General features: G+C 38.5%; 1 protein-coding gene across 2 annotated transcripts in view; it reads right to left on the reverse strand.

Moving 5' to 3' along the window:
* The window catches only part of myh10 (myosin, heavy chain 10, non-muscle), a 63,132-nt gene extending 39,489 nt beyond the window's left edge, over positions 1-23,643 (reverse strand). For both annotated transcript variants that reach the window (XM_085410247.1, XM_085410246.1), the window contains exons 1-3: positions 23,449-23,643; positions 17,254-17,635; positions 10,965-11,121 (exon numbers count right to left, since the gene is read on the reverse strand). In XM_085410247.1, the coding sequence (XP_085266373.1) occupies positions 10,965-11,121; positions 17,254-17,598 (502 nt within the window). In that variant the 5' untranslated portion in view covers positions 17,599-17,635; positions 23,449-23,643. The remainder of the gene's footprint in view (positions 1-10,964; positions 11,122-17,253; positions 17,636-23,448) is intronic.
* Between the last annotated feature and the right edge of the window lie 1,992 nt (positions 23,644-25,635).

Consider the following 25,635-nt stretch of genomic DNA (forward strand, 5'->3'; position numbering starts at 1 on the left):
GTCAGACCGATGCAGCTCATTTCTAATCTACACCAATAAGATCACTGACATTTTGCAGATGAATGTGCTTCGTGGCTAAACTTGCAGCTGGATTTGAATCACATTAAGAAAACCTGAAAAGTCCAAACCTAAGCTTCAATTAATGTGCTTGCATTAATTTGCATGGTGCTGAGGTCAGTCTGTACTTTGCGGTCGTGTGGCAGTAAAATAAAATGACACCTTCGGGGTTGTGCGAGTTTATAGCGTCTCATGAGCTCTGAGTGAGACAGCTTCAGGCAAAAGAAGAGAAATTAATGATGATAATGATGTCATGGGGAAATACTACTTTGTCCTCCCATCAGTGCCTCCTTAGGGAAACAGTCTCCTCTCCAGTTACACTGTTGTCTGATTAGCTTAAAGTCCAAGGCTTAGATTTGAGTCACTAGACTCAGACATGGTGTGTTGTTTCTGCATAACTTAAACTAAAACCCAGAAAATCTGCGTCACTGACATCACAATCACCAAAGGTTGTTATGCAAAAATGAAGAAAATAGCAGGATAAAGATTATTTATTAACCTTGGCAAACAGATGTATTATATTGGAACAAATTTAATTTGACAAACACTATCTCTAATTTTAATTTACAATTAAAAATTTGATTTCGAAATTCTGGTTTAGCTCCCTGAGGCAAGCAGATGACCCATATGTCATAAGGCTAATGCTGGGGCCAGCACCAAGGCCATTACTGTCTTCCCTTGGTCTTTCTCCTAGCACCTGGTAGTGCTTAATGTGTTATTATATTTGAAATGCACCTACGAACTGTTTGCCATTGCCAATAACTGCACCAGATAATGCTCACACATCATAACTCTAACATAACTATCCAGTCATTTGGGCTTTCGGAGCACTCTTTGAATATTTTTGCTTGGAATGCTTATCCCAACAAAATGAGACTAATCCAAGTTATGTAACAAGAGAATAATCCAGAAGTTTTAATGATGTAATCACAACATGGTACCAAACTATAAGGCCACAAACTACATCTCACCTTATTAAACATGCGCAGAAAAAACATTATCAGCTGATTGGTTTGAAAGTTTGAAGAAGACTGTTCTATCTTCTTTCATTCTCACTAAGGTACGTTCTTCTATCTCTTGATGAGCAATAACTTGTTCATTAAAGGGTCCAATCTCTGAGGTCGTTAATTCTGTGACTGAAGTGCAAAGTCTGCACGTTTGTTAAATGAAGGACTTAACACTGACTGATGATTGGCAGCTGATCCATTAGGAGATTGAGCTGGGTGAAGAAAGCCATCAATAACTCAGGGAAAGACTAATCTTTTTTTTAGTTAAACCACAGCTAACTGAATGAACTGGCCCTGGCTTATCCGAAGAAAGGTTTTCTCTGAAATAATTCAGCAGCATAATGTGACTGCTCTAAGCACATTGCAGGAAAACACAATATTAAAGTATAATTTCTCGTACATGAATACATTGAATACTAAAACCAATACCAATGTTTGGAAAAATCCAACACTGCAAAAGAGAAATGTGACGTCAATCATAACCTTTTGTTCTTTTTGTAGCATTTTCATAAGGACAGGAGTTGCTGCTAAGAGAAACAATTTACACCCCTTAAAAAGCAAAAGACAAATTAGAAGTTTTTTCCTTTGTCCTTCTTTTCCAACTGTTGAAGAAATTTGACGTGCCATCTGGAAATCTTTATGCATACTTTAGAGATGCCTGTGGATATCGACCTAGTCACAGACAAGTGTCTACAGCTTGTCCATTGTGTACATAGGCCAGCAAGACCGCTCACGCAAGTAGAAATTGTGCAATCAACCAAAACCACACCCTACCACAAAGCACATCAGCAGTAATGACTTTAAAATGGAAACTACATGCACTAAGAATAATTTACACCATAGATCCCACTCTCTAAATTTGTTATTTTAGCAACACTGTCTGTGAAACTAGATGAAAACACTGATTCGTGTTACTTTTTGACATTTTTTAAATGTACTATCCATGCTCCAACAAAGCATTTAGAAATTTTAAAGATAGACTGTTCACTTTAATTCTTTGCCTCCTAATGACTTTTAGTGGACATCCGTGTACAGGACAGCAGTCATATGTTACAGTCCTCCCACCCACACTCCCCTTGTGGGTGGAAACAAATGCTTTGTGATGGCAAAAGACCGAGATGTGTTGCTCTCATATATACACGAGGGCAACAACAATGAGCACATTTTTTACTTAACAGTCCACTATGATGGCCTAATTTATTAACACATGGTTCATATGATGGCTCTCTGCTCTTTATTGCATATTTTGTACATAACCTTTGAGAATATTAACATAAATAAATAATGGTGGTAGCCAGTGTTAACCCTAGTCTCCTAGTAGATACATCTATGGTATCAATTTCAAAATCCTACGTTGCCTTGTTGTCAAGTTATCGCATTTACAAGATTTTCAGAAAACTTGACCTCTGACCTTGACCTTGTGTATCTGTCTTGTCCGAGATTACAAGACAGATACACGTATTATTATTATTTTGAAACTCCTACATCATTTTGTTCAAGGTTTGCCATTCAAAAAATGTTCAGAAAACTCGACGTCTGACCTTAAAGTCAAAGCCACCGACACTCAATCTTGTAAAAGATTTTTAATAGATGCACCTTTGGTATCAATTTTAAACTCGCTTTGTTCTTGACCTATCGTATTCACAAACTGGGTGTCCACGCTGCTTGCCCGCTTGGTGAGCTGACGATAACACCTCATCAGCCTTCCAGGGCTGGGGAGTTAATTATAAAAAAGGTGAAAAGTATACCCAAATCCAGGGACACAATTATGGAACTGTAGATGCTTTTCTTTGGCTTAAGACTTCTAGAACTCTAATTTACACTATCCATGAAAGTTAATATCCCGACTCGTTTTGTCCATGTTGTGTCCTGGGCTGGACTGTTGTGCCAGAGGTGAAGGTTTCCTAAAGTGCTGACTGCGTTCCTTTGGGGTACAATGGTGGAAGGTTATCTGACTGAGGACACAGCTGGATGGCTCATCAAGGACAACCTGGGTTTCCTGGCTTTGACCAGAAACTTCCTGCAGTAATAGACTCCAACAAGGATAACAGGCCATGTGCACATGGACTAAAGCTACACTGATCCTTTTGGATCTCTCATGTGTTCAAGTTAACTGCAATGATACAATCCCTCGTTAGTGCCTACCTTTATCACACATCTCTCTTTACATTCACATCCCTATCTTACCTAGACACAAAGAGAACACCCCCAGAAAGCAGGGGTGTCTCCTTTATCAGACTGGCTGCAGACACAGAGGAAAGATATGATCCACCGTGAGGCTGCCTGCTTACATTCATTGAGTTAACAGCTGGGCTGTGATCTGCAAACCTTCTCAGACTGTGAACTGCTGATTACTGCCAGAGACATATGGAGAGCTGAAATACATCAAAAATGTAAGCAATCTAATTTTATAAATATAACAGTGGCATGGCGGTTAGCACTGTTGCCTTACAGCAAGAAGGCTTTGGGTTCAAATCCATCATCTGGCAGCAGATTTTCAGTGTGGAATTTGCAGCTGCCTGGGTTCTCTCCAGGTACTCTGGCTTCTCCCCACAGTCCAAAGAACATACAATTAGTGGGGTTAGGTTAATCAGAGGTGTAAATGGTGGTTTGTCTTTTTGTTTTAGCCCAACAACACACTACTGACCTGTCCATTGTGTTCCTTGCTTCTTGCTCTATGGCAACTAGTGGAGAATAAAGTATCTCTGGATCCTGTTTACAAGTGAAGGAAGAGTGGAGCATGAGGCTGACAGATGGATTTGTGCTGCATCTGCAGTCATGCAGACATTGTATCAGCATGTTGTGGTAAAAAAGAGTGTTGAGCATGAAAGCTCAATTTACTGGTCGAACCCTACTCTCACTTGTCCTGAGTAGTGACCAAACAATAAGACGATGGATACAAATAGAAGAAATTAGCTTCTTCCAAAGGGTGTCTAGGCTCTCCCTTAGTGACAGAATAAGTTCAATCATCCAGTAGGGAGTCAGATTAGACTCCCTACTTCTCCACATCAAAAGGCTCCACAGTTGAGTTGTTTCAGCCATGTCCTCCCATGAAGAGGCCCCAGGGCAGACCCAGCACACCCTGGAGTGCTTACATCTCTCAGCTGCTTTGGGAAGGCCTCGGTATGGACTTGTGTCTGTTCAGATGAGACCTCCCCTACCAGCGGCTGTTATTTCGGTGACATTACTTATTGGTCATAAGAACTGTTTTGTGGGTTTCGCATGATTACTGATGCCCTTGCCAACTTCACATGACTCCATGCTGATGAAAGGCAGTGGAGATTTCCCGCAGGACATATAATATTATTAGCTTAAGTAAAGGAGTTTGAAAATAATTCTGAATGCTTGATTTAGAATTATGGAGGGGAAAATGATCAGATTACAAAAAAAGAAAAGCCAGAGTGTTTTCAATCCAAAGATTTTAAGATATTACGTAAGCACAATAAACTACACTGACGATGATACAATTAGACGCCTGAAAAGGTCGGCATTGATTCCGTTACAAACTGTTGACAGTGAAAAATCTGGCGATGTCTTGTAGCACTGACACAAAACAGAAACTCTGCATGTGGCGTTTCACTCTGTAGTGAGAGACGGGAAGAACGAGAGATGATCTTAGCTCCCGACAGTGAGCTCATTGTGATGCTGTGGCATGCTGGGCCTGGGCCAGCGACCATCACCGAGGACTAATGCCTGTATTTAGGAGCGGCAATAAACTCACTTCTGAGACCAGGGCTGCAAACGGAATCAAGCCATTACTGAAGTGTCACAGTGGGACAAAATCACAGTGGTATAAGGAGGGAAACCCATTAGCTGAATGGTCAAGGTAATAAAGGCAAACCTAAAAGCTGTCTCATTAGCAGGAGGAAGTGCATGCTTAATGTCTCTATACTGTCTGTGAAGAAAAAGGAAGCTATAATGTTATGATATATTAGGTTAACAGAGTAGATAAGTAGACATTATCTATCAGTAAAAACAAATTTCAGTAAATTAGCTCTGACTATCATGTACCTTATATCTTCAGTATAAGTAAATATTGAAAACCGAGGTTTAAACACATTAATTATACATTTGAGTTACCGAATTACAGGTTGTCATCACAGTGAAGCGCTACAGAAGATAGGTTGTGACTTGTGACTAGAAAGTTGAGCATGTGGTTTCAGTCACCTCTGTTCCTCATTCATCACATCCATTTATAAAACACCAAGATGTCGATGGCACAAACCCTCATCTCAAGGCTTCACTAACCAGTGGGTGACATCACAGTTTGTTCGGTCCGTCTTTTAGGCTGAACTCTTTAGACTCCAACCCAACTGTGAGTTACACAGGACTGGCTGAAGTCAATATCTCACTGTATTTCCTCGCTGCATTTAAGCAAAACAAAGCCTGAACCTCACTGTCAGATCACTTCTCATTATTTTAGGTTTAGGTATATTAGGTTACATGGCTATTTAACCGTTGTTTACACTTGTTTAAAAAAAAAAAAAAATACTGCTGGGGCAATCAACAACACTTATCTGTGGACCAATCACAGTCCATCTACATCATTCAAATGTTCTCCTATGCTGAGAGCTTTCTCCATAGTAGGCGTTAAAATGACCTTAAAAATCTGAGTTCTATGAACTACACTGCTCTCTAGTACCGGGTTGTACCTCAAATGGTTATTAGAACAATTAAAAGGCTCTGTCCAGTGCCCATGACGACCAGACGACAGACCTCAAGACCATCAGAAGGGTCAGGAAAATGCCACTCACAACTGGCTCAAACCGACACGGACCAGAAGAGAAGTCAAATATTACCTATCGAAAATGAAAGACTGTATTGGAACTTAACAGCCAGTGAATTCCTAACTTTGAAAAATTGCAGTCTATGAAGAATTGACACCGCAGGAAGAGTAACACCTGTAATAATAACATATGTGGTCTGACCTTACAACACCTCCATCCAACTGCTTCTGCTAAACGCACAGACCAGCAGGATGAAAATGGATAAAGCAGCCATCCTTTTAGGCACATTTCTGCCTCTCTAACCTTTTTTTCTACCACCACTCCAAATTCACCCAGCTCCTTGAAATGCAGTGTTTCTGTCATCATTTAATGCAGTGGTTTAGGTCTGTAATAATCAGTACCAGACAGAAAAACCTTTCCAAAACAATATGACGACTATATATTCACTATCACATATTTACTTTTCCAGTTAAACTCAGGTAGTTGGGTTGCATCCCGTGTGGAAACTATAGGATCTGCTTTTTGGATGATACTGACTTGGATGGCGCCATGTGTTGGGATGAATCTGAGCTATAACTACAGAATAGACATCTGAATTATTGCTGATTCTGAAGAACACTGCAGCGTTTGGCATGGGAAGCTATTTTGTAACACAGAAGGGGCTTTTCATTGTTTATTAGTTCAATGCCTCTGAGCAGTTATAATTATGACGAGGCGCCAAAGGGACTTTTACAGACCGTTAAAAAGTTTGAGTCCTGCTTTCAGTGCCCTGCACCAAATGTTGTCTATCATCATGAGTACACCCTGTAAATATGAGGTAACCATTTACTACTGGTGAAAGGCACCAGGGTATCCCTTAGCACAGAGGTATCTGACAGTAATTTTTTTTAAACCCAAAACATCCAAGCAATCAATCATTTCAAACCATTTTAGGGCTATTATGGCAAAGGACTCTGTTGTGGGCAGAACTGGGGCTGATGGTTCAGCCAAGGACTTACGCATGGAAACAAATCGAATGAGTTTTTGAGAGTCTGGTTTCGTGGAGCATTTCTGAAAAGGGAAGTTTGTAATGAAATCCGAAAGGAAGATTTACTGTGTTTGGGAAAAACTGACAAGAAGATTTAGATTTTTATTCAAAGTATTCGTACAAATTAAAGTAATGGAAATCATTCAGGTAGTCTGCACATCAGGTGCAAAATAAATCAGTGGAGACAGCTAGAGTGGCAGCCAAAGAGAAATAAAAGAAAGCAAAGAAAACAGCAAGAAATCAGTGAGAGTAAAAGGGAAAATAAGACATACTAAAGGATGGAAAAAAGGAGGGGAAAAAGCCAGTACAAATCAGTTCTCTTTTAACTCATTATACTAGATTCATAATAATAGTGGACAATTACGTAACTCACATTGCTGACAATGCCAAAAATGATATTGTACAGTGGACCTACAACTATGCAACAAAAGAGCAATAAGCTAGCAAAGTGCAATAAGTGATTTTCTAGTTTCTGCTGAAAAGGGTGAACAAGAACATTTAAGAGCAACCATCGACGGAACAGCAGTGATAGTTATAGATGCAGTTGTGAAAAAACCCTTTAGGATAAAACCTGAGTTAGATGTTTCAGTGCTCACAAACACATTTGCTTGTGCATTTTTAAATGGGATAAAAGTGCAATTTTTGTGATTTTAAAAAAGAGCATCTTTAGTAGATGTTTTGGACCACTGATTAAAAATAATGAGCAAATACTTCCCACTTGCTTTAAATGGACTGATATGTACAGAAAGGAGTTTAAGGTTGAAAGAATCCAGCATCAAGCCTCAGATCACAAAGTCACCAAAGCCATTACAGCTACAGATCTGATCAATGTCAGGTGGAACTACATTCATTTAGACTGTACGTTGCGGCACTATAAACTTTACTGAGCTGGTTTTATCACACATTTTTGACATTGTGGTTTATAATAAGCACTTCTTACTATAAACTTCTGATTTTCTTTATAAAACTGACCTGTGTTAAAGAGTAACAAAGAGCTGCGCTTTGGGAAAAACCTCAATAAGCCAAGATGGATCTAGCTAGAGCTGACCTAATGCCCTGATTAAACACCAGGGAGGGACTGAAGAACGGGGTCTTTCTTCATTTCCACTGAAACAAAGACCTCCTGTTTCGTAACCCCACCTGGGACACTTAGAGTGGTGTTGTTGCATGGAGACTGTTGAAATGTAAGACAGCTTTTTCTTTCTTTAATGTGTTTTTTTCCAATATTTCCTCACAACACATTTATACATAAATAAATAATAAAATTAGCTTCACGAACATCAGTGAGTCAACATCAAGAGTGAAAAAGAGGACAGTTATGTAAAATATCTGGACCTGTAATCAATGACAGATGTGCAGTGAGTTTCAGAGGTCAGCTTGCACGCACCGACTTTGTTAGATAACACTTCATTTAAACTCCCATTTGAGCAATGACAGGCTTCAGACAACCGTGAGTCGTTAATGACACTAAGCTCTGCTCCAAAGGTCATAAATTACACCCAACAAATGATTTCTCACCTGTCTCTTGTTCTGCCACTGCAAAGCATAATTATTAAAAGTGAAAGGTTGGGTGTAAATCAGTGAAATTTCAATAAATCAATTTGACATAACAGAGGCTGGAAGTGACATCTAATACCAATTTGCTAATATATGTTTCTTGACACAGCTGTTTTCATATCTGCATAAAATAGCTTCAGTCATTTGAAACATTGTCAGCTCTTCTTCTGATTGTATTTCTAAAGACATTTTTGCCCACTGGTGGCATCTAGACCGACCACAGCACCTGACATTTTTATTCAAACAAATTACAGTTAAGTGGAGAAACTGGTTCCCTTTCACAGAATAGTTTCATTACTTATATCTATTTTTAAATCCAGACTTAATGTCTAAAACGTGTTTTTACAGTTAACAAATCATCATTAAGTATATGTGTTATATGTTATACAGAAATCTATAGTACACTTCTCAAATTCAACTTACATTCACATTTACCGGAAAAATATTTAAGCCAAAACTGATCACTGATCCTGGCATGTCACTTGATTCATGTCATGTTATGTTATATATATTGATATCAACTAACATGAAAACATTTTCCCTCATTGTGCCCAGACTTAATTAACCACTGGGGATTCAATTCAAGAGAAAAAGCTCTAAATGTCCTCATCTGATCTTTGTACTCAATGTCAGCAATATTGGATTATGATTTTTGCATCATGCAATGAAAGAACCAAAACAGACATTCCTGCTATTTGATGAATTAAATATTTTTTCTAAAAAAAAGAAAAAAAAAAGAAAAAAAAGGAAGACTTTCAGCAATATTTTTTTCACAATATGTCTATATTCAGATTTTAAAAAGTATAAACACCCCGTTGGGAATTTCATGCATATTGCCTGCTCCTACCAGGAAATCTGATAATATAAACCACTTTACAGTTTCCTGCCAGCTTGGAGAAGAGAGAAAGAAGAAAAACACCCATCCTAATCTAGTGTATACAGCTAGAAATTCTCTTTTATTAACCAGGCTGCCGAAATGCTCAGGGCCAAGGTTGAACAGCAGCTGGCTTTCACTAATCTTTAACCTACAAACCTCCTTTTCAATCACAACTGTTTATTCTGATATGAACACAAATGGGTTGGACTAGCATTAAAAATTGCAGGCCCCATCTGTGAGCTTTAGACACAGACAGTAAAAGCAGGCAAGAATGCTAGCGGGGCAACTGCCTCATTTAACCCACAAAAATATGACAGAATCAAAGCTTTACTAATTGACTTGTCTTGTAACCCATCCCCAACCACTGCCCTAGGGTGTTACTGGGCCCTCTCCTTCTACAAATAAATATATATATTTCATATTAATTATCTAATTTATGTGCACCTGTTTCACTTCATTGACAGTTTTTACTGCAGTTCACTATCACACTAGTTTCTCTGCTCGCTCTCTAAATACAACAAAAACCAACAAATGTTAAACTGTCTGAAAATAAATGTGGAAAAATCTTGAGTCAACCGCAACCATCTCAAAGTCAGCCCAAAATATCTGTACTAGCGGCTCTTGCGCTGATAATGTTACAGCTGTAACCCCCAAGATGCAAGCCCACAGTGAAATAAACACCCCTTTACTCCCCCCCACTGCACCCCCCCTCCAAAAGCAGTCAATCTAGGGGGAAATACCACCATGCGTCCACGCCCACTCAAGCAGAAACACAGTTTTTAGGAAACAGAGGGTGTGAAGAAAAGGCTTCAATCACAAGAAACTCGCTGGGCTCAATGACAGATTGTTGCCGAAGTGACTGAAAATATCCCATAGCCTTTATGTCATTTAACCCCCCCCCCCAAAAAAAAAACATAAAAACATCTGGGGTTTAAAGAAAAAATGTCTTTGTCACTAATCACATCAGCATGATGATGTTCCCATGTTCTTTTATTCAAAGAGGGCAGAGCTGCTTGTTGACGCTTTCTGTGTACCAACATGGAGACACAGCAAAGCCTAAAAGGACCGACGGGACTGTCCAGTCTGTCACCACCCCCACCAGTCAGCCCTCGCAATCACACAAAGGATCTATTGTCGAGCACAATGGGGTCACCCTCTCTGTTCTCGCTGGTCTGATCCTAGTCAGTCACTGCTCATAGAGCCTGGACGCTTTCCAGCTACAAGGATCTTCTCAGACAACGTTGAGCCTGGACAGCCGTCACTCACAAGATTCTGTGATCCTATGATTTAAACTGTCAACTATGTCAAGGACAAAAATACAATCTGATAGATGTGTTTATGGAGAAACCTTTCTAGTAGTGTTATTGTCTTGTCTCAAGACATAACCTCAAGCTTTTTGCTTAGTGTTTGTTGTGATTTTATTTAATACAAACTTAATTGCAATTTTGTGGCTATAGAAAGCTCCTGTGTTTGTGAAGGCTGGTAAAAGTTTAAAAATCACAAGTGATAATACTGATAATCCCATCTCTAGATTGACACTGAACATATTGTGAGGAGATGTGACCTTTCAATGCACTAACAAAAAAAGAAAAAAAAAAGCTCCAACCATACAGACATCCTTAGAAGTAACACTCTGACATTCAATGACATTTTAAAGTGCAGTAAAGTGGTATTTTCTGTAAGGGTTGTGGATTGTAGATAAGAAGACTTACCTTGGAGCATGCATCTGTATGCAGACTCTGAGATGGCGTATATGTGAGGGGGCATTTCGTGCCTCTTTTTGCCCCTGTACATCTCAATGATGTTTTCGGAGTAGATGGGCAGGTTTTTGTAGGGATTTATGACCACGCAGAAGAGACCAGAGTACGTCTACAAAGAAAAGAAAATATGGTCGAGTGTTAATTCCTCAGCAGCCCTAATGCAACATTTATGACATGATTAATATATCATATTACCTTAAATGTATTGATTACAGTGGGCAGTAAATGGGCAAGGATTTGGATGTAAGGAGAAATTTGTAAGTAATGTGCTTCAACAGGAAGTATATTTTGTGTCTGCAGTACATGTGTCGTCCGCATCACTTAAGCAGGAACACGTCACTATGCCAACTAAGAGAACAGACCTTTAAATTGAAATAGTTGCATATTTACCCAAACCATGATCTTTTTCTGAACCTAACCTAGTAGACGGTAATGCCTAACCTTAATGAAGTTACGTATTTTTAATGAATAACTTGGTTCTTTAGTCTGAGTGGCAAAATCTGTTTGTCTGAACAGCATATTCATAATTCACTCCCTTTACGCTCATGAGCTCCACCTGTTCATGAGGCGATGTGCTTTTCTTGTTTGTGGTGATGAGCATAACCAAAGTTAGCTTCATTTTGAGCTAAGGGTTCGAATTAACAGTTTAACATAGAGATCAACAGACTTCTATTTTTTCTATTTCTTGTGATGTGCAATACTTCCATTAGTACTGTACAGTACCAGTACATGGAATGAATTCAGATATGTTTATTTTCTCTGCTTTGAATTATTGTAGGGTCTATATAGAGATATAGAACTGAAATTCTATCTTGCATGGGATTTTTTTTATTACAATAGGAATGTAACCAGCAGTAGGTTGTCAAGCCATAATGCTTGCTAACATAATCCTACATTGCTCAATATGTTGATTTTTTATTTTGCAGAAAGATAAAAACACACAATTTATTCAGAGAAAGATGTGATTGTTTAAATAACTGTTTCCCTGTATTAACAGGCAGGTTTTTTGTAAATGGGAACATACAAGTCTGATCTAGTCCAATGTTTCCTATCAGACAATTTGTGAATACTACAAATCCTCTAAAAATCAATTTTACTTAAGAACAAACATACAAAATGTCCTGAAAGTCCCACTGTGGTGCATATATTAAAAACGGTATACAACTGGAGATTTCCCAGTTTTCTTTCTAATACGTAGAAATAATGTTTTTCTCTGCATTAAACTGGTGGCAGGTTTACCCAGAAATCCTTTGACTAACAACAAAAATCAGAGGCAGCGGGAGGTGATTTTAATCCACAACAGAATATCTGCCTTTTAGCTAAAAAATGCAGACAGGCCAGAGCAGGGTTAATCCCTGACATGTCTGCTGCTGCTGCTAGAACATTAACTAAAAACTGTGTGGGGTACAGAGTGAAGAGCACATGAAAGCAGATTAATTATCTATCAGTCCTGATCAAACCTAAAATTAAGCTGCAAAGATAGTAACAATACGGCTTTGTTCCTGCCTGACACTTTATTCTCTTCTCTCCTCCTCACAACCCTTTTTAAGCTTTTACTCCTTTTTCTCTGTACTTTGAGTCTCTTTTACCTTTCTAATGTATGCGCTTGGCTGGGCTGAGAAGCCACACTCTTTAAATGATGTTGTCTGCAGCAGCCTGTGGCCCCGCTAACCCAGTTGTTGAAGTGGAACAACGCTGATGAAAGCAAAGCATGTTTTGGGTGCAGACTGGACTGTACATGCAAGTCAGTGAGAGAGAGAAAGCCTTCCCCTCGGCTGGAGTTTCACACCACACATTCATGTAAATGCAAAACCGACAGTGTTCACATTTACTTAATTTTTTTCTGAAGTTAGATTGGAGTTCGAGTTAATCGAGATCCACCTCTTGTTTTTGTGTGTGATTGTGTGTGTGAATGGGTGAATGACTGAATGTAGTGTAAAGCGCTTTGGGGTCCTATGGACTAGAAAAGCGCTATACAAATGCAGGCCATTTACCATTTTTACCATTTTTGAAATTCAATAAATTTACAGTAAGCCTGTAAGTGATCATGTTGGATAATAATGATGTCAACACTGGCCAGAATGACTCTGATTAGGATTTTTGCCATAATGAATCAGCCCTAGTCTGATTCAACAGCCCATTATCAGTTAAAACAAGTGTATTTCTTTAAAGTATTATTTTGTACAGTACACTGGAAATGCTCATAAACCAAAGCCATGCATATGAATACCAAAGATTATTATGATTTAAGATCTGATCCATATTGCCCAAATAGCCACTGAACCTAAGATCTTGGCACAACTTAGCACACACTAAATTCAAACACTGCTGGTAATGGAGTTGCTAAAGTTGCTAAAACAGAGTCAAAACTAAAACCTGCCCAGAAATGCAAACAACCCTGAGACTTACACACAGTATCACTGAAGCCCATGTGTCTGGAGGGTGGAGTAACATCACCAGATGGCCAACAACCCATCCTCCCCACCTACTCTATGTGCACAGATGCTGTAGACACAACTCTGCTACAATCTGGCCAACGAGAGATTTGTTTCTCTGGCAACATTAGCAGTATTTGAACACCAACATTATTATACAGTATTGGCACTGACAATCCTCCACCTAACACTTATATACTTTGCTAAATGCCATCAACTATAAAAGGTAACTTGAGCTTACAGGATGTATTTGAGGGAAACAGTCATTATATCCACTTCGCAGACCCCCTACAGTGGGCACAGCGCCAAGCAGACAGATCAGTGATCCTGACCAGCGTGGTCCACAGGCAGTGGGGAGAGGGATGACTCAGCTGGCTGTCCTTCATGGTGGACCTCAGGGGGTATATGCAAGATTAGTGGGGCTCAGGGGCAAAAGGGTTGGCTGCCTACACAACCAACAACACTTCATTGAATAAATAAACTATCAAAATAAACTAAAACCACCACAGCTTAGCTAAGAGTGGATCTGGGCTTTTATGGAAGGGCTAAAAGAAGCTAAAAGTACAAATGAAAATAAAATTCAATCACTTAAACAACCCTGTATAGAATCGGGTAACCATAACTAATGCATCTCAGATTGTAGTGTTCATAAACTGTGCCCAGTACCCTGAGAGACTCTGGCCAACAGAGAAAGCTTAAACACAGTCTGAAGGGCTTTCTGGCTCTTCAGAAACATCCAGATGAATTTCTGTGAACTATGCAGTGCTTAGCAACAGGATCTGACTTGGTGGGAAAAAGGGAGAAGATTTCTGGCGTCTCAGCTTTCCACTCTGACATAGCGGGGCAAACTGGGCTCTAGTCTTTGCTGACTTCACACAAAAAATAGCAAATGCATTTGCATGTTTTAATTATAACCATTTGTGTCTGGATAGAAGATTTAAGTGTGCTCTAAATCTTTAGGTGCTCCTAATCTCATTCAGCAGCTTGATTAAAATATAGGAATCTGTGGGCTAACTTACATTCAAGCAACAGTGATAGCTGAGACCCCCCCCCCCTAAATAAAAATGTGAGGAATAATAGCTGAAGTCACCTTGTGACACAGAAGACAATAAGTCTTAAGGAGGTAAGAGGCAACAACCACAAATATCTCATTAAACATCCACATGCAGACCTATGGAAGGCACTGGGTCAACTAACGGAGAAAACCCAAACAACTGGCTAAAATTGGAATCCAGGCAAAGCTACCATTAGTTTACACTTCTGTAGTGATGTGAATATGAATCTGTTAGGGTCGAGCGGTGGCTGTGGTTCACGTGGCAGAGCGGGTCGTTTATCAGAATTTGAGTAACTGAAACACGTATGTGATGTTAGCATGCCATCTCCAGCGTGCAACCTTCCTTCAGTCCACACACTCTTGAGCTCTTTCCACATTGCCCCATGGCAGCATGTTTGACACAGAATTATCTCATTTACATTCTGCAAAGAGGTTTATGTCAGCGCTATGCTATGCTGGCCTGACTTAAAAGGTCATACAATCCTCAAAAGCAGGACGGGAAAACATGCAGAGTCAGGAATGCTAAAGCAGCTGACAAACACAATGCCCCATGCATCCAACTCAAATCTCTTCAAACCCTTTGTTTATTAATTTCACACTGGGGAACACTGGCCTTGTGGAAAAATCAAAAATAAATGATAACTTAGCAACACAAATTGTACCACAGAGATTAACAGTAAGGCATTTCTATGGGCCTCCAGAACAAGCAATAACAGCAAAAAGCTTACGCACATTGGCTGTTAATTAAAAGTCACTTTTCTCACAGTAAAAGAAATTTCAGTTATTTGAACGCACAGATGTTGCTTATCAGTAAACAGAAAGAGCTCTGTTAAGGCAGTTTGGATACAGTGTGACTCAGCACTGATCATCCCTGAGCAAAGACATGAGGCCTGGGTAATTTCTTTGAATCTCATAAGCCTTCTTTAAAATATACAAACACATTTTTTAGAAGAGCATTTGGAGTTTTCTGCTTTTTTTATTTATTTATTTTTACACTTGGGCTTTTTTTTTTTTTACACTTTATCCTTTTAGGTCACACTTTACACTGAGTTGTTTTTTACAGCACATACAGAGTGAAAATCTGGAACAGATTATTCATTTTTTTAGTGACCTACAAAGAGATTACATATGATCTGCATTAGAAAATGTCCTTTGATTTTTCTCATAAGGTCTGATGCTGTCCAAACACATGGCAAAACTTATAATCCTAAATCCTTCCCAGCATACACTAATGTCAAGGCATTTTATTGCCAACAAGTTACTTAATAAAATACACCAAAATAGCTGAAGGAAAAATATCCAATTCAGTTAACGATTGATTGATTGATTGATTGATTGATTGATTGATTGATTGATTTTTTTTGCTTAGCAGGGCTAGGTAGACCTCTGTACTCTTGGGGCTACTGACCAAATAAATTGGCTTTGCCAATTCCAGATTTATATTAAATTAATGGGTGCCAAATTTCAGTAGCAGAGCAGATCGGATTTAGAGAAAGAAAGTGATCATGACCATGTGATGTCACTCCTGCAACATATCGGAGCCCAAAAAATACAAGGGACAAATCGCTGAGCCGAAAGCAGTCTCAGCTACACTTACACTTTTCAAAACAAGACAAACAATCTGAAATAATTTTCAACCAAATAATTTCAAGGTAAATTATAAAATATTATGAACTAAAAGAAAAAAACACAATTGCACAAGCCTTACATTCTGCTGTCAAAGGAGCTTGCAAAGAAAAGCGTCTGGACTTCTTTAAGTTGCTTGAAGACGTTTCACCTCTCATCCGAGAAGCTTCTTCAGTTCTAAGGTCAAATGGTGGAGAGTCCCAGACGCTTTTCTTTGCAAGCTCCTTTGACTACGATGACCTGGATGACTGAGAACCTTCACAAACGTACATTCTGCTCTAAGTACAATACCTCCAATTTCTAACCACGCATTCAAGTGTGAACATGGCAGCCGAATTGTACCTCCTTCCTGGGTCTCAGGTGGCCCACAACCTCTGCATTTGTGCTATTCCAGGAATGCGTATCATTAAGTGGGTAATAATCACAGGGGAAATCAGCAGATAATATGGGACACGAAGGCTTGCCCATTGAAGGAAATGTGTTTTTTAGACTCTTGAATTAAGAAAATCAAGTGTGAAATAGAGGAAGTATAGTTTATCTTTGTTTTGGTTAAAATGAACCACATGTTTAATAATCTTTGTTTTTATTATATAACGAACCCAGTAAAACAACTTCTAAGACATTAAATTAGCAAAGTTATTGTATACCAAGCTTTTTTTTTTTTTTTTGGGGGGGGGGGGGGGGGGGGGTAGTGATGTTTCTCCATGAAAGTTTTTACCAGGAATCAACCATTTCTGTTTAAAGCCTTGTAAAATGAATGGAACTAGGTATTCCAGTTGACCCTCTCTCTCACTGTTAAACGCCACTGGTTTTGGCTAGCAAAACTATCACCTGAGACTCACATGTCAGCGACACAGAATAGATATGACTCTTTGCTAAGAAAGTGGGAAGCACCTGATCATAATCACAAAAAATAATTGACTATAGTTATTCTCCTACTTACATGCAGTTTTAAAATGTTATCTCTGCGGGATTTTTAACATTACAGTAATATTAACCAACCTAACCAAACCTATACTGACAAGTCATAGTAAAGTAAGTCATGTCATGTCAAATTATGACAACTGAACTGCTGAAGAAGACATTTCTTATGAATATAACTTCTTTATAACATACAAATACTTACATAAATAAGGCCGGAGTAGTAGCGGTCTTTGAGGTTGTGAAGCACGGATGCCTCGTTCAAGCAGGTCAGTTCAGCCATATCCTCCACCTTGGTGAACTTGGGCGGGTTCATCTTCTGGATGTCATCCTTGTTGATCACCGCCTTCTTCCCGTTTTCTGCTAGCTCCACCACCACCTCATCTCCACGCTCCTGTTGAATACTTGCAGCCTCGAAGCCGTGGCGTTCTGATGGAATCCATACCAACCTTTTGGCAGTCCAGTCGGCCTGTGCTGCCGGGTTGTATACCACAGCGCGGTCCACAAAGAGGTACCGCTCCGGGTCCTCCTGTCCACTCCTCTGTGTCATTGCTGCTGGAAACCAGAAGCAGAGCACTCTAGGCCACCTGTAGAGAGCAAGCAAAGCACGAAGTTCATCAAAATGTAACCAATTTCACCACTCAATTGTGACTAGTACCCTTACTTAAAGATCTGTGAAAAGTTCAAACACCAAGGCCATTTTTCAGGCAGATAACTGAATTTAGTAGGAAAAGCTACTTTTAGCTGCTCAGAGGACTTGCCGCCTCCTGGAGTTGAACCAGGGACCTTTTGCTAGTTAGCTGAATGTGAAACAATTAACTATTAAAAACATGTTACAAAAGGCAGGTCTCAGTAGGACATGACAGTGTGGCAGAAATTGAAATTGAACATGCACAACACTACAGGTGAGCTAACGAGAAATTGACCAATATCGCTGTTTACACCTTTGCCTTTCCTCGTGGGAGAAGCCATAATGGCTTCTGTGAACAAACATCTATCTGTGCTACGTCAATATTTCAGTAGTAATCGTAGGACTTCACTCAAATCAGATTATTACCAAGTTGACTCGAGTTGCAATTTTAAGCCAAATATTAGATTTTGCCATAAAACTAAAAAACCTGGTAGTAGTTAAGATATAAAATGCAGCATAAATGCTGACTCCCTGTTAGCAGAAGAGTAATAACTATGGATGACATAAAATTCACAGAGTAATCTATTACTTTAGCAATGAAATTTAACAAAACAAGTAAGGCAGTAAGGCAAACAGTTTCCATTTGTAGCAGTTTCTGTAATGAGGGCTATGAGAGCATTTATTAGGTTTAGAGTCAGTGGTGTTATGGATTGCTGTGCATAATGATGGGTCTTCACTTGTGATATGAATCATAAACATTTACAATTCGGCTGTATGTGAGTAAAGCCAGTTTACACTAACTTAGCATGACTAAAACTGGTAAAGATGGTTGATATAACGTCACATCAACATTCACTTTTAACAATTTCAGTTATGACATGATTCCATCAAGATGTAACTCAGATAGTTGAGTGCTGGCGGTGGTTAAATGTTTCTCGGATGATGCAGCTTTTGTAATGGCTGCTAAATGTTGGCTCTTAGCAAGCTCAGATGGTAATGACTGGAATCCTTTTGAAAACAACAGCTATCAGCTTCTTCAAAACAAAGCCGTGTTCTTAATAATTTATGTCATTGTTTCGGATTTGTAACAGTAGCTTTTACTGGGATAATACATTTTACAGTTTTGGTTTGTGGTTATGATTGGTTGTGCCAATGTGAAGCTAAATACTCTATAAACAAGCAGTTAGTTAAATTTTTAACATTAACTTAAATTGACAACATTATTTTGTTGTCAATTTTGATTTACTGAATAGGTTAAGGGCAAAGTTGGACAGGATAGGGAACACCTATGTGGTTTGATGACATCTATCAAATCTGGTGTGTTAGAGAAAGAACTTGGCTAGATAACTACCTGACCACACAATCTTGCAATCAACACTTCAGTCAGGACAATATGGATGATTGTGCAGTTACATCAATTAGCTCAAATACCACAATAATTTGTGGCAAACAGTAAAGTCTGAGCAAAGCTACTGTTAACAGGCTTGTTGTCAGGCTGTGTTAACTGACTTACAGGTCTGTAGCAGACACACCCGTCTTGCAAAAACTGGACAACAAGCTCAATCCATGAGCTCTAATAAGGAAAGCGGATCACAGTGACTAAAGCTCTGTTTATAGTCACTGCATTGGTTGTTGCACATGCCAACCGTGATGTGATCACAGCCCCATAACCATTGTCTGACGTGCTACAGTATTCTCCAAGTTGATACCTGTTATCCTATACCATTAGTGCTAATATTGTATAGAGCGCTTTGAGTACTCCGGGAGAGTAGAAAAGCGCTATATAAGAATCAGTCCATTTACCATTTACCATAATATAGGAGCACAAGTGCTAGAAACAGGAAGCAAGGCAATTTGTATCTTTTCAAGCTGTTGCAGCACCTCCCACTCTATAAACTAGAGATTTCTGAGCTCCTACAGTGAAATGACAGTATGGACCAATGCACTCGTACACTGGGTGTACATGGCCGGTCATAAAAATCTAGAGGTGCACCACACGATGAAACTACACCAAAGTGTGCTCCACGTCAAAAGTGACGCCACAATTGCTTGAAAACAGCGGGAATAAACAGGCCATAAGACTACACTAACGAGAAAGCCTAAAAGCCAAATAACACTACACGTAAAAGGTTGCTGAAAAACCCTAACGGGTTATATTTTAAGATGTTTTTTGTTTAGTGAGCAATAAAAGCGACAGAATGGGAACAAGGAATAAGAACGCAAGAGGAGCATATATAAAAAAACATGTGACACTGTGATGCTATCTTTTATTTAAGGTGGGGCAGTGCACATTATGTAATACAAACACTCAGGTCTGTACAAGTGCCAGATTTAGCAATACAGGCTAATTTATAGCCCCAAATAGAGGCATGTATTGTTAAAAAGGGAAAAAAGGAAATGCACACAAGCACTTGATCAACAAATAGTAGTAGAATAACAACAAAACATATGCAAACTATATGTCATATGTCAAAAAACTCCCCCCCCCCCCAAAAACAAAAAAAACCTGTGATAAATTAAGCATACGAAAGTTCATGGACAGTAGAAAAAACTATATTAGTATGCACATATTAAGATATTTATAAATAATTACAATGAATAAGCATATTCAATAACCACTGAATAACAGATTTACCGACATAACATTTTTTTTAATACCCAAAATTTAAAAACTTAAGCAAAGGTTAGTTTTATTATGAATTTTGATATCAAGATATCGGTCTCCTTGATCACTACGTGTGTACTGGTTCGGGAAAAGCTAAAATGACTGACCTCTACTGGAAACACTGATCAATCAGTTTAAACAATCAGAGAATTAAAATATAAAAAACACATTATCTGTTAATGTCTATGTTGCTGCTTGTCTGTCATAGGTTTGCTGTGAATTATGATTGCCAGTCTTATTATTATTATTATTATGTATAACCTATCAGAAAACACTTAGATTTCTACAGTTTGTCGACAATAAAGAAAACAAAATGGATTTTAAATACTAGTGCAGAGCAATTTACATATAGAGGGGTGATTCATCTACACCTATAAAAAGATACAGTTAAATCATGAGAGGGAGCGTCTAATACTCTAATGAGAGAATTTTAAACTATACGAACCTATAATGCGGAATTATCTCTATTCTGCCATTTAATTTGTTTAAGTTACTTTATTCACATGAATTTAGGGCTTTCCAAATCATTTGCAGGAGGCTCAGACAGATTGTGTGTGAGTGTCAAGCCTCCTACCTGAGTATAACCAGCCCACATGTAGAGTAACGTCACTATCTGTGCCGCTTCAAAAGCAAACGAGAAACCCTGACTATTCTGTCTGATAGAAAAATTAAGTAAATGAAATAATTTAATACCATTACCATATAATCAGAGCAAAAATATTTGCCTGTTAACAGATTTGGTAACTGAGAAAAAAGTTTTATGATTTAGGTCTTTTTTTCCTCAAAAAGATTCAGGTGTGTTGTCTTTTTTAAAATGTAATAAATATTTATATTTATATTGAATATTTGGTTATTAAATCACAATTTAAAATGTTATCATGATTATTGATATTTTCTTCCATGTTGTTTTTTTTATTTCGACTATTTATGAAAGCATTTGTTTAATCTTATTTACTAAGTTAGGAAATCAATGTTTAAGTCAACAAAAACAAAAATACCCAGACTGTTTTGGCTACATTTCGCTGCCTAACTGTGAAACATAAAACTGATTTTAAGGGTTAAATATATTAAATGGTGCAAAATATCAAGTGAGTGTAATCCCCAAATAGCGCTAATAGTTATGCTTAGTTTTTCAGTTCATTTCAATTTCAAGTTCAAAAACATGCTTTTTGGCATTAAATACAGGCACAATTAGCTATTTTGCAAACACATTAAATCAGTTTGAGCATTTTATATTTTCTGCCTCGAGAAACGAAGTCGCAGAAATGCATATGCAACATTTTGAGTCATACCTGACACACAATCTTGTCACTGCAATCTCTTTCTAAATACCAACTCTACCCAGTTTGTGCTGCTGCAAGTCAGTATATCTGCCCCTAAATGTTTATTTTGTAAACCCCTCTTTGGGTCAGCTCCACAACATATTATTGATCTATTAACTCCACATTTTGCCTCAAGGTCACCTCTCACTGAAACACCAAAGATGACCGGGCTTTCTCCGTTGTTACCTTCAGCCTCTTAAACAGTCTGCTATCCCACATAAGGACCTGTCCAGTACAGCTCTAGAGACTCAACTATTTACAATTAAAAAAGAAAAAAGAAATTTTTACTTAACATTACATTGACCTATAACATTTTTATTATTACTCATTACATTTTAACAATGTTGTTAATGTGGGTGTTGTGATTTGTTTTTAGAGATTTGATCTTAATACGTATGACACAACCGGACAGGACTTTGGGTCAGATCCTGTTGTTTTTAATTTACATGTTTTATATGAATAAAAGTAGCTTGACATAAAAATATTTTTTGCTCTTTTCACATTTTTTGACCATGTAGGCTGTGCCAGTAAACTACTGCCCACTGATATCAGTCAGCAAGGCAAATATCAGTCCATACCAATATCGGGCAGATATATCATTGCAAGTCTAAAAAAACTATAATTTTATACACTCAACAATCACCTGACAATTAGATAATTACAATAATCATCAGCTGCAGTTCAACACATAAACATGCCTGCAGCAGTCTATAATGATCTTATATCTTTTACATTTTTAACTCAACTTCATTATATTTTTATAATTTAAAAAAATCTTTCAGAAGTGCACCCAATTATCTTGTGGGCACAAAATAACATCAAGATAGAAATGAAAGAGAGCGGGATAACTGTAAACCTTGGCACTGGATGCTTTCAACAGCTGACGCGGAGACAAGTCTGGATGCATCTTATTAATCTAACTCAACCTCAGCTAAATTAGAATGCTTTATTAATCCCCGAGGAAATTATGTATTCCTAAAGATATTTACACAACAATCTAGTCCCATGCTTAAATCAGGCGCTGTTGCAGCCAAATCTGGGTCAGGTCACGGGATGGAGCGGGATCAGTGCGCCTGCCTTGTTGCTCCATCCCCTCAGTCACTCTCATTCAGCTTGGCAATATCCTGTCCTCATCATGTCCGGTAAGATAAAGAGCTGTGAAATTGCAAGTAGCCGTGAAACCCCCTCGTAAAGGGCTGCAAATATGTACCGGGCCAGGCCAAACAGCTGCATTGGCTAGATTAGCTCGCTAACATTAGCTCAAAGTTGGCGTGCTGTGCTTCACCTCCCACCCACTGGAAAAAAAAAGATACCTACAAGGACTCATTGCTCTGTTTAGCCAACTGTACACAATTGAATTGGTTTGAACCGCTGCTCTTATAACGTTAAGACGATGAGGTAAGAGAGATTCCTAAATAGTCTGCGCAAATGGGAGTTTTAGGGATGAACTGTGCAGCTTCCTAAGGCACAATCCCATCATGGGTGTGGGTGGCTCAAAGACGTCTGGGTGGGGATAAAGCAGGCGGACAATGACCACGCTGTTTCAGACTAAACCCTTGAAGATCAAACTTGAAAACGGAAAATCTTCAACACATTCATCTATATGTGAACAAAAACAGTATGTTGGGTCCGGGGCGCCGGGACAGCGGCTAGCATTAGCCAAGCTGATGGTCCTCCATCATTAGAAAGTCATGCCACAATAATCCGCTAGCTAACGGTTACTGTTGCTAACCACCACATCCCCACTAAAACTCCCGTCCCCGGCTTCTCTGCTCTGCTTACCTCCCGCAATAGACGAAGAAACCCGACCCGAGTGTTTATCAGTGTCCAGCAGATGATAGCAATAGTCCCCCGAAACGTGCTAAACAGTCCCTTCTCCGGCCCGCTCTCTCTCATCAGTGGTACTCCCCCACCATCCAGCATCCGCTCAACCGAACTCTACCGGGCCCGAGAAGATGCACAGCACGACCGCCGCCGCCGCACTCCTCTAAGGCAACGCCTACTAGGAATATGATTGGCTGTCAAAGTCTGATGCCTCTATGCGATTGGTGAAAAAACAATTCCCCATGCCGAAACTTTAGCTTAGTTAGTCGACAACTGCCGCCCAAATGCCATTTGTCTGTGGTCAATAAATGAACACCTGCAGACCGTTGGACGCTGCTCCAGTGGGATGTAGTAGAACCATATCAAATTATTAAGACAAAAAAATCTGGAACATTTATGTGTATTCATTAAATACACTATGTATTTGGTTTTACCGAGCTACAACACCTTTAACCTGTTTACACTCTATCGCTGTGACAAAGCAATTCCTATGTGTATTCATATATATATATATATATATATATATATATATATATATATATATATATTCATTTACTTTTATATCAGTGTTGCAGTGTTTTAAGCAACAATATTCGGTTTTGATTAAGTACAATTTTTATTTATTGTATAATGGTATTTTCTTTTGTTTATTCATACATAGAATACACCATGTAGTGGTGTATTGTAGTGGTATTGTAGTGTTTATTATGCAGAAATTATGGAAATCTTTCTTGGATATGAGTTTTTTTCCTCCTGTGTTTTATATTTACTTTGCCCTTTTAAAATCCTGTTTGCATTAAATTTTAGTAATATCATAACGTTTAGCTTGCCAGTATCTACAGAACCTTCTGGCTACATGTGTGTCATTCTTGTTTCTTTTTATGGCATGTTTTATTGTTTTTTGTTAAATAATCAAACACTTAAACTGATAACCAAGTCAAATCGAGTAAGCTTGTTATTCTACTATAGTTAGATTTATTCTGTGTGCTCTGTCTTATCTGTTCAGAGTGGTGGAACAATTCGCTGTGTTTACTGCGCCCCCTGTTGCATTAAAAAGATAGTGCCATTGCTTAGACGATGTCAGAGGAAAACAAAAAACTACTACTACTACTACAGGGTGTATCATTCGTCGCTTGATCACCTTATGTACATAGATGCTTTTTTGTCCTGTCTTCATGTCGCCGCTCTTTTCTTTTTTTGATGACTAGCAAAAGACAGAAAATTGATATTTCCTGATTTATATAATTAACGTTTTGACTGTTAGGAGGGAAATAAGAACAACAATGTTTAGTTTTTTACTTCAAACTTTTACTGGCTCATAATTTTACTCATTAACTTTTACTGGCTCTATTCTGGCTCTAACGTAGGGTAACTTTTAAAATTAAGTGTATCTTGCATGAATTATTTGCTTATTAGTTTTAATTGCAGTCATTATGGTAACCACCTTGTTATTATTAAGAAAGAGTTTGTGAATACTTGGAGCTTTTCTGATGCATGAATTTCTTTGAGTTTCTTGTTCAGGTTTCCCAGTCTTCGCCCACATTTCCCATAGCTTAAAGTTGCTGTGTGCAGGTGTATCTACCTCTGTATTCAAGTTATTTGTTTATTTTGGTAATACTTATCTCCTGTGTCTTGTGTCTGGTTCTGTCTTCCTGATTTTTTTTTTAACCCATGTTTTTTCCGTAGGTGTGTCCACTTCTTGTAGTTAGTGCATTCATAGCCTCAGTTCTCCCATTGCCTTTTGTCATGTTGCAGTTCATAGCAGTGTGTCTGTTTTCTTTATTTGTGAACTAAATTTGACGTCCACACAGTTGCTCTATGACATTATCTGCATAGTTTTTGTTGCTTCAGCTTTTCATAGAGTTCATGCTTTGTACACACTTTCACCTACATTGAGATGTAGCTATATACAATATTTTGCTTTTCATATTACACATTAAGCCCATTAAATGACCATGCCATTTTATAGACATCTATATAGCACAGAAAGTTGTATGTATAGCCAGCTGTATACTGCCCACCTGTGATTCATGTGATCGGTCATAACAATCACATAAATCCCAGTCCCAGTCATATATTATTTGATGTCCATGTGTCTACCTGCTGGTTTTAACCAGTTCTGAACTGGCCTCAGTCAGATTCTTG

The sequence above is a fragment of the Rhamphochromis longiceps genome, linkage group LG6, assembly GCF_057381845.1.
Source record: "Rhamphochromis longiceps isolate RC_006_pf linkage group LG6, R_longiceps_female_GT1.1, whole genome shotgun sequence".
Classification (NCBI taxonomy): Eukaryota; Metazoa; Chordata; class Actinopteri; order Cichliformes; family Cichlidae; genus Rhamphochromis; species Rhamphochromis longiceps.